This window comes from Ptychodera flava, chromosome 6 (genome assembly GCF_041260155.1).
Source record: "Ptychodera flava strain L36383 chromosome 6, AS_Pfla_20210202, whole genome shotgun sequence".
Taxonomy (NCBI): domain Eukaryota; kingdom Metazoa; phylum Hemichordata; class Enteropneusta; family Ptychoderidae; genus Ptychodera; species Ptychodera flava.
The window spans coordinates 8381479-8396115 of NC_091933.1; the positions used below are offsets into that span (position 1 = coordinate 8381479).

Here is a 14637-nt window from a genome sequence, read left to right on the forward strand (position 1 = left end):
ATAAATCACCAACCTAACAATCTGTGGAAACACACTCATTCACACATTGTAGTCAGTTCTGTTGGACACAAGGAAAACCAGTATGATCATCGTCATCACCATCAGATAGATGGCAGAGATTCTTCTCAATCAGCTGTGACTAATCGGATAACACAACCAAGGCATACAGTCTGTTCCCAACATGATAAATTACAGAATCTACATGGATACGGCGGAGGATTTCAATAACAGACAATTTGTCAAATAAATTCAATTGATGCACTTATCTCCATGTATCTCTTCAAAATCTTGATGAAATGCTAATGTATCGCCTGTTAAGTACATTGATTCCACATACAAATGATTTGTTGCTTTTTTACTGTAAGCCCACTCAGGGCTGATTCAGAGTCCTAGAGGTACAGTTGTTGTCAATCTGTGTTTTTCACATCCATTCTTCTTGTTAACGGGATACAGTCATTGGAACTGCGCTCAAAGGTTGTATGGGACCCATACAACCAATGTATAAACACTGTATCCAAGGTACGATGGTGATTGATGAAAGTTAAAACATGTTATCTGTCATAATCTGCGTCATCTGTGATAATGTGTATAATTTAAATGTTGTAGCTATGACGATGAGGTGCATCTAGATATCATGGACGAAATACATTGTTTGTAAACAAGAAACTCGCATAGGCATAGTTCCGACAACTGTTTCCCTTTAAGGTAGAATACGCAATTAAATACATTAAAAACTTTTTAAAGTAATTTTTGGTCTATGACTTGTGCGGGCTCGTTTTGAAGATCATGGAGTAAATAAACTCTGAGTCAATAGTTTCACCGGCTTATTTTTGTGAAAATCAAAAATTATATCTTTCCTATAGAGTAAACATAGGGATTATGGCAAATTTGAATTTCAGATGATATTAAATGTAGGGTAATTTGTTTTTCTGGTACAAAAATTTGTATGGTCACCCTGACTTTTATTCTTGATTTAGAAAGAGAAGTGTTGAAAGTTTAGTTGTGGGAAGTTTTAGCAAAAGTTATTATTAAGTCTTTCATTTTCGAGGCATGGTCTACCAATGAACATTGACCATAGGTATTAGCCCTTTGCTTTCCTTTGAAACTTTAATCAAGTTTATTTTTAAGATAGAGCTGACAAACAAACTATTACAGGCATAAAGAACATTGATACTGGTTTTTCCATCAAACTTTGGGATTTCAATAAAGAAAAAGATATGTGTTTTCAATTTTACCTAGTATATAAATCATGCATTAGATTCTTGGTGACAACCAATGAGTTGTGTTCCCAATTAGTGTTTCGGTGTACAGGTAGAAAAATATGTATCTTTCACAGTAGGGGCTAATTAAATTACATTTTATCACTGTGATGGACACATGGGGGTACATAAACAAATGTAGAGGTACATGTACATGACAGTGTAACTGTCGGCACAAAGTCACATGTATCATGTACTTTGCACATGTGAATTTCATGTGCATCTTGTGGTAATACGGCCCTTTACATGTGATTGCCATGGTCTCCATCTTAACATCAGAAGTCACAAAGTAATATTTGTGTAATTTTTTTACATGTGCATGTAAGCCAAGATTTGATCCATCAGAGTTCAAGCAGTATCAAGACAGTAATACCATGGAAATGTACCACCTGGATATTCCTACAGATAGGACTAGGGTTGAGAGATATGGTTAGGGTATGTGCCCAATGGGTAAAATGTCCACTGGGTAACAGCCCTGAAATCATTGAAGGAGACTGTCCTTTGTATCCACATACATTTAGTTCCCATGTGCCTTTAAATAAATCCACTGGTAATGGGTGTTTATTTGACTGTTTCTGCAGGAAATGCCCCTCCACCTATCCCTCCTCCTCCAGAGGATAAAGATGATGACACCCCAAGAACATATCGATCGGACGATAGTGTGGAGAAGGGTGCTAAAACTGCAACCCATGCCGCATCGGAATTTGAGTCAATCTCTGTCAAGACTGCAATGCAAGAACTTCAGAAGACCTTTGACTTCTTCCAGAAAGCTGTGGTAAGCCTTATAGAATTTGTCAGTAGTGACACATGTTGTTCACAGGCAGCTGTAGTCTGCTACTGTCAATATGGTCACCGTAACAGACATGACATAGCAATATTTTTGGGGAATCTATGGAAATTTCACCCGGGCCGTTCAATCATGTAACCTTGGTTGTCCTTATTGTTTTTTAATGAAATTTTATCATGGTATGATAGAAATGGAGCCAAAGTTTCTAAACTATTCACCTGTCTATTCAAATCTTACCCAAATCAGTGCCTAATGCGCAATAATGGCAGCTGTTATTTTACCAGTGGTGCACATTTTTTTAAAAAGGCAGTTTCTCCGATTTCCTAAATCATTCCATAACTTATAGATTACAAGCTGAAGTTTCTTTTGAAATATGATTTATTTATTGTTTTGAATTAAGTCAAGATATTATGATGTAAAAAAGATGATTTTTATGCTTTTGTCTAGAATTTTGTTGTTTCAAACAAATGATTGATAAGATTGTACGTCTTTGCAAAATGCAAACTGTAAGCCACATTTAATGCAAGCCTATTTAGTGTTTACTTACAAAAACATTTGATATGATATACAGAAAATAAACTTTAGTGTTTACTTACAAAAACATTTGATATGATATACAGAAAATAAACTTTAGAGAATTTCATCTTCAAGAAAATTGTGCAGCCCATAAAAACCTCCAAAACTCATGATAATTACCCCTGTGAACATTCATTTATTTTCAATCTCAACCAGGTTCTTGCACACCGTGGACGTCAATGGACGCTGCTCCAGAATGCATGTCGTTCTCTGTGGAACTGTGCACACACAGCACTACTGCGTGCATTTGCCAGTAGTCCAGGCAGTGGATCTGGCGTTGTCACCACGGATCAGCTCAGGCAGATAGTCTGGCATCCATTCTACATAGCCGCTGATTGTCTGCTGGATATGATGGTTTTCCTTCAGAATGAAGAAGAGAAAAGAGCAAAGGTGGGAAGACCAATGCTGTATCTCGATAATTTTTACTCAAGGATACCTTGTATTTTATTATTTACCTTCTCGTGTCTATTTATAGACAGAGAAGGTATTAGAGTGAAAACCAATATGCTGCTGTCAAGAACTTCCGTCTGTCAAGACTTCCGTCTGTCAAGATCCGTTGACGTCATGCCATTGTGATGGGTCATATCATAAACTGGTGGGGGTGTTCATGGCTCAGGTTGAGGTGTGGGAGAACGATTTTGAGCTATGACAAAAATCAAAAGGGACTTAGCGGCATAGCCACAGTGTTAAGCCTTTCTCCAAGGTTTCTTAGTTGACTACAATCTATTACAGACTACTGAGCTGACGTTAGGGGTACTCACTTTGTGTTTGCTCACTCTGTGAGCGCTAGTGTTTGGTACTGAGTTGCGTGGATATCCCCTCATGGCCTCACGTGATCTGGGCCTGTTGCATAATCTGCAGATGATCAAATGCCTCCGAGTCTGAAAACTGTCATTGTGTAAGCCTGTCGGCATTTTCCTTGCATTTTTTCTCATTTAATTTTGCAAAATATCGGCGAGTACCTCAATATTTCAAGATAACCCTTTCTTCCTAATCGTTTCCTGGAGTTTCAGAGTCATATGAACGAAAATGAGTGAAAGTTTTAGACAGGAAAATCGGACGTCGGCCATGTTCAATGTTTACAGTACAATCAGAAGTTTACGTGGAGGAATTAACCAACAAACACAGGAGTGTTCATGATGCCCGCCCTCTAGAGGCAGACCCTCGTATATGAAGTACCACATTTGATGCTTGTGGAAAGCTTGACCACACAATGGAGCATTTAAACTTTTAGAAAATGACAAACTGAATAAGAAGGTATTCAGAAAATGTCAAATACTGAGGAAAAATGTGCAAATATTCAAAATAAACAGGTTAACTGATTGGTCAGCTATAAAAAACAATGAAAATGTTTATGATCAAAAGTTTTTGAGATACGCACATTTTAACAAATACAGAAATTATTAACATTATAAATATAAGACCAAACTATTTTTTCAGGGATGGGACAGGTTGGAAATGAGGGGTGAGAGACAAAGGCACTCCTATTGCTGCATGTGGATGCAGCCACACCATTTCATTTACAGCATACTTATTCACTGTGTTGTGTTCAAGTTCCATATTGTACTGACTGTCATACAAGGATAACATAAGCAAATCAAATCAAATTAGAAAAGGATCAATGCTGTTGTGTGGATTTGCTGAACATGGCTGATATTTCGCCAGGTATATATTTGGTATCCAGCAAAGGCATATTTGATGTAAAGTCAAAATTAACACTACATTGCTGACAATATATTTTACCGTTTCCGCATGAATTTTCTTTTTTAAATTATAGTATATTAGTACTTCAAACAGATTAACAGTTATCGTGATGTCAACCCATAATTTTACATCACAAAGACTGTAATTCTGCCAATTTTTTTGTTTTTCAGTCATTTTATAAATTTTGCACTGCACAAGATGATTGAACAAATTGCAATGTTTGAATTTGTAAACTCAAAGAATAAAATCCTTGGTCACAAATTAAATTATTTTTTGAAAAGAAATTTACTCTTAAACACTTTTAACATATATTCTTTACACGGTCATGTATTTCAAGGAAAATATGCCTATTAAAAACAGTAATTTCTTCACTTTCAATTTTTTTTCAATACTATGACAATTATCAGCCATGAGGTTATACAAACACAAGACCAGATAGGCGTTTTTCATCATTTCCACAGGACTCTTTGGAAAATCCATTAAAAACAGTTAAAAGTGACTGGAAATGATCACTTGGTATACATTTAATTTACAGATGCCAGGTTGTGTATTTCACATGCACTCAGGTCAGTAAGGAAGTGCGTCATTACTATTTTGGACTGTTAATTCTTATTTCTGAATTGTTTAACTTTTTTCCACATTGAACTATCTTTAGGCAGTTTATACTGTAGCTTAGAATTTTTTGATTGATGTATTTAATCATCTTTTGGGTTCTTTGGGTCCATATCCCACCTCATGCCCCTACATCATCAACTACTGTATTTACCAACAACTCCATGCCAACAACCAATTACCTGACCTGGCCACACATTAGAGAAGGTACAGCGTCATTGACGGTATTTTTATTTAACTTCCAGAGAACATTTGTAAACACATAACTTCATCCCGCTTAGAGACATACCAATACAGAATGAAAGAACATGGCTAGCCCACATAGAGTACAACCTACAAGTTACAATGTCAGATACACTGTACTGCTTAAAGACATTTTATTGCATGATACTTGAATCCAACTGACAGCGTGTGGTATCATTTAATTTTACTTTGTGTAATTGTGTACAACCAAATAATCCAATTTTCAATTGGAATCCCATAAGGGATATCAGAGCTAAAGATGAAGTTTTGTCCATTCCAAGCCGCCATACATTGTATGTGGCAATGTGCTGAATTCACATTTCTACTTGTAAATTTTAATTCATTGAGCTTTACTCACATATTTTTTTTTTTGCTTTTTCTTCAGAAGAGGAAGAAACCCGCCGTGAAAGTGAACACTTGGATGGGATCCGTAGTTGATGAGAAAGGAGGTGCCAGTCTGAAGTTTGAAGAGCCCCTAGACGACATAACGACAATTGATGCACGCTGGATCAGACGCATGGTGATGAGAGCTATAGAGATACTGTACTATGAACAAAGATGGGAGAAGGTAGCCGAGATTGCCATGAGATTCAACGTAACCACACAGTAAGTCAATGTGTACAAATAACAGTGGAGTATGTGGAAATCAAATCAAGCCAAAGAAAGAGTGATGACTCAACTTTTTTCAAAGAGACACACATCTGAATATAATCCCAATATGTGGCTTGTATGATTTCAAAAAAAATTAGGTCATATCTCTGATCAATGAGGCACTTTGAATTGGGGGAAAATCAACTCTAATCTTTTTTGATGCATTGACCTATTGTTCCATTCCAAATATTAAGTGACAAATAGTGTCATACATTTATTCATAAATTTTGAGCATGATGATAAACATATACCAGAGAAAAACATGTGAAACGTTCACACACACTGTCATTTCCTTCATTAATTTACCTGTCTGGTATCTTTTCAGTGACAGATATGCACAACAAGTAAGCCCATTGCTTGTACAGGCACAGAGAAAACTGATCAGCCGAGTGGATGCCTACGGAGGACCTCCCCCAGCTCAGCCACATTTCAAGAGGGCTTCCGAACAGGCCGGCGGTATTCCAATCACAGCGCACAACTACCAAGATGTGACTCTGAGAGTTGAAGCTGATCCTGGCAACTATAAACCCATTGATCCGGGCGGACACATCGATCCAGAGGGTCATGATGTGTACTTAGGTAAGTTGGATGAGATAAATGTTGATCAGTGGTCAGACTATTTCCAACAATGTGATGACAAATTGGTATATATATTCCATTTTGCAAATTTGCCAAAATTGGTTCTTTTTAGACTAGAGAATGCAAACCCAATGTTCACATAGCTGTGAACCATATGCAAGAATACTAGGGACAAATGGTCACCCTACCCATCATAGAATCTATACTTCATGGCAGAGAAAAATGATATGTGCATTTGGGTTCACAAAGTAAGATGTCAAAATACACATAGGAGATGATACAAATAAACAAGGAGCAATTGAAATAATATATAAGTTGTAAAGAACAGTTTTTTAACTCTGTCAAAAATACTCGTGAATTTCAGGCCCAGCTGATGCATACAAATTGGTATGTGTACCCTTGGACGTGACAGACAGTTTGACCACACTGAGGGACGCATTGGATGTGTCTCACTATGTGGCAAGGGCATTACAACACAGTAGAAAGCTCATGGTGTTATACCTGGCTGGACAACAAAACAGTAAGTTATTATAGAAATAAAGGGCGACACGCTGACCATTAACGTTTATTTATGGGCAAGGGCGAGAGGAAAGCCAAAAATTAATGGGCGAGGCTCGCCGAGCCTATTAATTTTGGTTTTCCTCGAGCCCACGCCCATAAATAAACGTTAATGGTCTGCGCAGAGTCTGTTATTTCCATTATATTATCAACGAACCCCAAAAACTGTCAAAATTTATGAAAATTTCCCACGCGAACGATAACAGGGCTCCAGAACTTGTCAGTGAGTAGTGTGCGTGCTGTAAAAATTTTGCAAATTAGGAAATTTTTTCAAAAAAGTGTCTAAACTTGACCCAAAAGTGTTCCGTTTTATTTTGTGATTGATTATAATCTTTGTACAAATTATTTACCTTATAGCTGGAAAGTTACATGTACGATGTTTATGATATTATTCATATTCATGGGCACATAAGCAAACCATTATTGTGTATTTGTGGTAGGTCACATGGTTCAGCTCGACCAATTAAAATGGGACAGACAGGGCATGGTAATATAATGAACTGTAACAGTCATTCATGTGTGAGAAACTAAGTCATCATCCGAGTTAAGAACTGATGTCCGTTTTATCTTACTTTACTTTCCATGATACTCTTAGCAGTTATGAGATACATACTGAGTTCCACTTTAAAATAACCGATAGCCATCATATACTGAACAATCGTAGTCTTTTTTGAACTTCAAGATTTAATTTTAGATATTTTCACTAACTCTGCATGTACATGTAAGGCCAGTCTGTCTTTTTCATTGCATAGCTAGAGAGGTCAAATCAAGACAGTGTTCAAAGACCTTATGCCATAGGTTTGCCATGACAGTCATGGATGGTTTTTTCTGGCATTTAATGTTAAAATGATAAGGTACTCACTTCTATATGCCAGGCCTTTGTTTCTGTTGAAGTCTTTCATCTAATAGGTCAACCACTTTTGAGAATAATGAAGCCAGAAACTCGTGTGTCTGTTGCTTTAATATCAAGACACCGTTGTTTTTATTTCACCATGAATTGTACTGGAGCAGCTATTTTTGACACAGCTTTTGTCACCAATATCTTTCAGCAACAAGTAGCCCAGGTCATATGAGTACCCATAGTCATGTGGAGTTTGCCGAGAGTGACGGCAATCCACAGGGACCTGTACCATCTGATATGATGCAAGATGAATTCAAAACAATCGCCGATGTACAGAGTTCATCGTTGCCTAAGTCCCAACTTGGCGTGGTCATAGAATCCTATGACAAAACCATAGAGATGCTGCAGGCCAGAAACTATCGTGGGTAGCCTCACAGGCCATGCATGAGCTTGGAAATATATATTATCACTCTGGAAATATCAGGTAGAGTACATCTATGTTGTTTGTCACTTCTATCCAGAGTTGAAACTGTTTAAATTGTTCACAGTATATTGTCCCATGTACATGTACATCTCAGAATTTCCCGGTCAATACTATTGAATACTCTGCGTACTTTTTTAGCGTTTTCTGATTTTCATTGCAACCAGCAGGATTTTAATTTGGCTTGAAAGGTAAAGGAAATGGCATAACCCATAGTAAATCAAGGGAAAAGTGTAAATTAGCTGCATCATGAATTAAGAATTGACAGACAGCTAAATGCACTTAAAAATAATGCCTAGTTAAAAAGAGATGTTTTACAGTAAGTTCTAAGTCCAACAGTTTTGATGCTTGAAAAAGAAACTAGGCAAAATTTATCACGAGCTCTATTCTTATAAGAAATGTGTTGTATCGACACTTTTTATGTGTAGATCTGCATACAAGTGGTGGGCAGAGGCATTGGATCTGATTCTGAACACAACAGACACCATACACACCTGGAGAGAGCTGCTTGCCAAGAATACATCTGATCTAGATGACAGTGCAAAGCTGTTGGAAAGATGTGGTCTGTGGGGATGTGTACTGGCTGGAACACTGACAGCAAAGATTGCTCAGTAAGGACACATTTTGAAACTAAAATTGAATGCTTTCATTTCATTTCATATGCTTGTGTTTATCTCCAACTAGAATCAAGTATATTGACCATTTATTCAAATGGAATATTTTACAAAAATAATGGAAATCTGAAAGTCTATATATATCGCCATATTTCATCACTTGAGCTGAAAACTTAAAACTGTTGGATAACACAAAATAACATATTAGGAACACATAAACAAATGGGAATCATAATTACATGTGGCAAATTAAATAAGCACACAAATACACAACAACTGTGTTATATTCGTGTTGCAGGTATATTTTGACTTCAGATCTAGGTCTACGAATGGAGAGCTGTTTCCTTTCAGCTGTGTTGTTCAAGGCACTGTTCCGTACCACTCTGCCCCATCCTGCAGCAGACAGAGATTACGCCCTGTATGAAGTAGGCGAGGGCTGTGAAGTGCAGTACCTTCTGCCCGGCATAGATCTCTTGTCAGACAGATTCCGCTGTGATGGTAGAACTCTGGTAGCATGTGTCAGATGGGTGACGGAGGAACTGTCCCGAGGCAGACACAATTTGATGGTAAGATTTGTCATGTTGTATCATATTATATCGATGAACAATATTCATATTACATTGTAAAGGACTTTTTTACATTTTCCTCAGATGTTTCAAGTTTATGGACTCAATCTCTTCATCATTTTCATTTTTGATTTAAAAGGTTGATGACTGGATTACTTACATGGGGCATCCACACTATGTTGCATCAGCTTTTCTGACGTTTAGTGTGTAATTAGTCAAGACTGAAGGAGAATTGACCCTCACTGAACAAGTTTATAAATCAACAGTATGCCAAGTGGTCCCATTCTTATTACTGGTACACATTACTATGGGAAGGCACCTTAAAAAGACTTTGATTATTTTTGTGAGGAAAATCGGACCCAGTGTTCTGCAGGTTCACCAGTGTTTGGTGTATATTTTGAGTATATTAAAGTAGTCCTAATCAACACTTTTTATTCCTAATTGTCAGGTCTTACCTTTGTTGACTCTGTACCAGTACTTCACAACATTTGTCTGCAGAGATCTGCAGCGAGCTGTAGATGGACGAATCCTCAAGGTAGGTCCTAAAAATAATGACTGTCTTGTGTACAAGTTCATTGTACTTCTGTAAATAAACAGAAAAATGAGGAACTTAAGAAATGTTTTTCACATAGAGATCTAATTTTAAAAAGTGTAGGTGTAAGATAATTTTCTTGTTAAGCTTTTTCAAACATAGAAGATCTGCATGATCTTCAATCACTGATTTTCATCGAAGAATGGAGGGCTTGTGCATTTATATACAAACAACTACGGTCTTTCTGCATAGAGTACTTCAGATTGTATCAAATCTGTTTTGTCACCTGGTTTTATGTAGGTCAAGATACTAACAGACTTGGGACTCTTCAGTGAAGCTATCACCACATTGCTACGTTTGCTGCATGGTGAAAGACTTCCCCAGACATCAGACAGCAACTTTAGACAAGTGGAATCAAGAATGGTTAGTTTTACAGTTCTCTCTCTGTTTCATTTTACTTGATCATTGCAAATAAATACCACTTACTTGTGATTGGTAGGCTTAACCCTTGAGTGCCAAAGTAAATTTTTGTCACCTTTATAAAATTTACCCCAGACATTTTTTTTTAATTTTTGCAAAACATTTTGATGAAAGCTGTAGCCAATGAAAGGTGATATGTATTTGCTCCAAAATTTTTAAAATAATTACTAAAAATCATAAAAATTGGTAAAATATTGCTCTAAAATTTTAGTTGGAAAAATTATGACACTCAAAGGGTTATTTGCTACTGTGAAATCCTTATTGCTACCACTAGTATGTTTTTATCTATGGAAGAGGGCCTTGAGAGGCGTGATATGTGTTTTAACGTGTTCACCCCTAATTGCCTGTAAACAGGTCCACTCTTACAATTGGTAACTATTTATTTTGGTCAAACCTTGCTGGTGATAAGGTTAAGTTACTAACACATGATATATGCATCCCAACCACTGATGTTATAGATATATGTATGGTGATATTTATAAGGTCAGCACTTTCTAGCTACACTTTGATCATAAAACATAGATATGCTCACAATGTAACAGTTGCAACATTCATATTTAACGCATGGCCAAAACTTTGTCCATTTTCCATCGGTATCGTCATAAATTGAGCCACATGTAAATTTTGAGTGTAGTGTACAGGAGAGACAAAGAGCGTCACCGTCACAAAACAGTCACTAACCATGCATTATAACACTGATTTCCACATTTGTTCTGGCAGACTTCCCATCAGTTCAACACCAGTAAACCATTGCTTGAACCCTTAATCTCAAGGTAAGAACATTTTAGTTTTTTCGCTGTACTAGTAAACACGCAATCTTTATTTAAACATGATATTACATGCATATACACTACAATCTACGATGCAAATATAACTGGTCCGAAATCAGAGATGTTAGCCGTCATTCTGCATATTTTGAGTGTGCAAATTTCTCCATGAAATGAGAGTAGTGTGTTAGAGAACAAGTTTTAAAGAAACCAGATTTATTACTGCAAGTAATTGTGAATGACAGGTGTTAGGGCTCACTTCAAGGCACTCTACAGAAAACTGAAAAATCCTCGAAAAAAAATTTTCAGAGAATATGGGAAAATAAGCACTCAAAAGTACATTTATAAGGCATCTCAAAAGTACATTTATTTGAAGGCTGAATTCTATTTTGAATAAAACATACCATACTTTTTCCTTGTACAGATATTGGAGATGCTGCTTGAGAAGCGTCTGTCACCAGGTCTTGCTACCCTATTTGGTGCCCATCTGACCTGTCATCTTTCACTGGTACAATCTCACCTCCTGACAGCCATTGCTGACACCATAGCTGTCATGCCAGAGTTTGAAGAAGAGGAAGAAACGTATGTGATTAGTGATATACCAATGAGAATGATTGTACTTGAAATTTTTAGGGTGAACACATCATTAATGATCAATGATCATTGACACTGGATATCTGAAATGCATGACATAACACTAGAATGTACATGAATGCTATTAACATTGGCATATCAAGATCATTGAATACAGTCAATGGCTTATTTAGAACAGCATGCCATTTTAGCACAAGACATACCTACATGTTCATATCGAGAATTCAGTTATAACAAGCCATCATTTGAATGGCTGAAGAATATCAACTTTAAAGTAAATTGGCATTAAGTACCTACGCATTTATTTTTAGGTACTATAGACTATAGTCTATAGCAGCTATTGGGATGGGTATCCGCCTGGCATCTGGTGTCAGTCTGTATGTATGTACCGGTATGTCCGTCTGTTTGTGAGGATGTCCATCCAGATAAATATTTTGAGAACCACAGTACTTACAGACTTGATATTTGTTATGTAGATGCAAAATATGATTATGACAAACTATTTTTTTCGTTTTTTGGTATTGTTTAACCCTTTGAACCTGGCTCGGAAAAAAATGTCCGTATGATGTCATAGGTCACCAGGGGGTCAGGGTGCAAAGGGTTAATACACTGTACATGTACATGTGACTTTTGCTCAAAGTTTGAAATAATTCTAGCTAGTCCTGTCTGAATATTTTGTTTAGTCCACCAGAACCTGTGCGCAAGATGAGCACCAGTACATTCAAATCCAACAAACCACCGCCTTCCATTACTTCGAAGAGAACTGTTCCCAAAACTGTGGATGAGGCACTGGGTAAGCACCTGTAGATTGTGATATTCAATATTGACAACGTTAAATTTAAAATTCAAAGCACTCAAGGAGAGCATTGCAGAATTTGAATACTTAGCATATCAAAGTTCTGTAGCAATCGTTACCTGTCCATGTGCAGTACCTGTATCTAGCTGGACAGTACATAATTTGCAGAGTTGCTTAATGTATATGATTATTTAGATATTCCATACGTGTATATGTATATGGTCAGCCAAAATTGCAAAGGTTTTGCTGTTTAACTTCCTAACTTCTGACTGATTCTTTCTCACAGGTCAGGTATTAGCCAATGATTTTGATTGATTTTATAAGGTGGCGTTGCACATATAAACACAGAGTATTTTGGTCAAAATCACTCTAATATAAAATTGAATGAATCTTGGCAATATTTAAACCCAAGACCATATTGGTTTGCTTCACTTTTTAGCATGACACGCAGTTGTATGTTGGTTGCGAAAGAAGTGTAACTTTATGCAGATTTAATTAAAATGAAATCATGAAATCTGTCATAATCCCTGTTGAAAGTATGTGTAACTTGACCTTTGGGGATTATATTTAAATACACCATTGAGTCAATTGCTAACGTATGCACTTGATGTTCATTCAGCAACAGACACAGCAGGCTCTGACGACAGTACAAGTGTTACAGAAGAGACAATACGTGTATTTACTGGAGGAGAAACACCACCAACACTTGAAAGAATCAAGGTATGTATGATAAGACTCCATTCCATTTGAACTTTGTTTCTCTGTCCAGTCCGTAGTAAGTCTTCAATGTTGTGGCTCACACATGCTGTGAATTTTTACCATTTTACAATTTTGGTTATTTTTGTTGTTTTGGTTTTATGACGGAAATGTTTTATGAAGATGTACATGAGATGCAATCTTGAAACTTTTGTCATGGGCTCTAATTCTCATTGGAGCCCAACTATTGGTTGAGTATACAATCTATGAAACAGTCTCTGATTTTTGAGGAAGACTTGAAATGAGACAGGTCAAAGGTCATTTATCCTGAACTGTTGATTTTTTTTATCATTTGACAGGGAACTTTACTGAGATCAGCAGAGCAGTCACTCACTAGTTTGTGTGAAACAATCACAGATCAAGGTAATTTGTCAGAAAGCTACTTAAAAATTCTCCCAGTCATTCAGATTTCCTCTTTCTGAAAAGTAATTGCACTATATATGATCAAATCTTACTGTATTAGCAAAATGTGAAACAAGCAAATCTGGCTTCACTGTTCACTGTAACTTGCACACAATTACAATGCAAAGAAAATGTATGTAGCAAATAGTAAGCAATCAGTTTGCTAATCAATTTGGAATGAAGAGTAACTCAATGATGACATTAAAGGTAAAGTGAGCAAAACTTAGACAACATGTGACTGCATGGTAAGGCATCAACGAAGACACTAAAGCTGTGTATTTGAAGATAGTCTGAAATCAGTCCAACAGCAACACAGATCCTCATCCATTGTCATAAGATTAATTTTTTGCATTAAAAATGACATTTCTGTTGCATCATTTACATTCTAAAAACTGGATATCACTAATAATCTTAACACTTTGAGTGCCAAAGTCTATTTTTGTCACCTTTATAAAATATACCACAGTCAATTTTTATCTGATTTTTGCCAAAATTTTGATAAAAGACAGTAGCAGATGAAATTTGATATCCATTTGGTCCAAAATTATGAAAAACTTACAGAAAAGTTCGCAAAAATTGGTAAAATATTGCATTTTTATTTGGGGGGGGAAATTTGCAGTAGTCAAAGGGTTAAAGTGGCAGTCCACAATCCCTGGTTCTCGCATTCGTTGTTGTTGACATTGACAGCTTGTGTGATATATCAGTCCTTTGCTCTCCCTTGAAAGTTGTGCACTTTTCGTCAAGCTGCTCAGAGGTAAAACTTGATAAAAAGACCTGCCCCTTTAACTTTGAAATACATCTTCATCAATATAATGCACCATAGGTAGGGAATATCCGCA

General features: G+C 36.6%; 2 protein-coding genes across 2 annotated transcripts in view; both read left to right on the forward strand.

The window, feature by feature from the left end:
* Positions 1-8902, forward strand: part of LOC139136033 (cilia- and flagella-associated protein 54-like) — a 39265-nt gene extending 30363 nt beyond the window's left edge. The window contains exons 25-31 of the mRNA XM_070703853.1: positions 1841-2034; positions 2779-3012; positions 5567-5787; positions 6158-6411; positions 6776-6931; positions 8019-8294; positions 8720-8902. Of these exons, the coding sequence (XP_070559954.1) occupies positions 1841-2034; positions 2779-3012; positions 5567-5787; positions 6158-6411; positions 6776-6931; positions 8019-8239 (1280 nt within the window). The 3' untranslated portion in view covers positions 8240-8294; positions 8720-8902. The remainder of the gene's footprint in view (positions 1-1840; positions 2035-2778; positions 3013-5566; positions 5788-6157; positions 6412-6775; positions 6932-8018; positions 8295-8719) is intronic.
* A 2772-nt stretch (positions 8903-11674) lies between these two features.
* LOC139134752 (cilia- and flagella-associated protein 54-like) overlaps positions 11675-14637 on the forward strand; it is a 41236-nt gene continuing 38273 nt past the window's right edge. The window contains exons 1-4 of the mRNA XM_070701777.1: positions 11675-11832; positions 12528-12637; positions 13260-13360; positions 13696-13759. The gene's annotated coding sequence lies outside the window, so the exon portion shown is untranslated. The remainder of the gene's footprint in view (positions 11833-12527; positions 12638-13259; positions 13361-13695; positions 13760-14637) is intronic.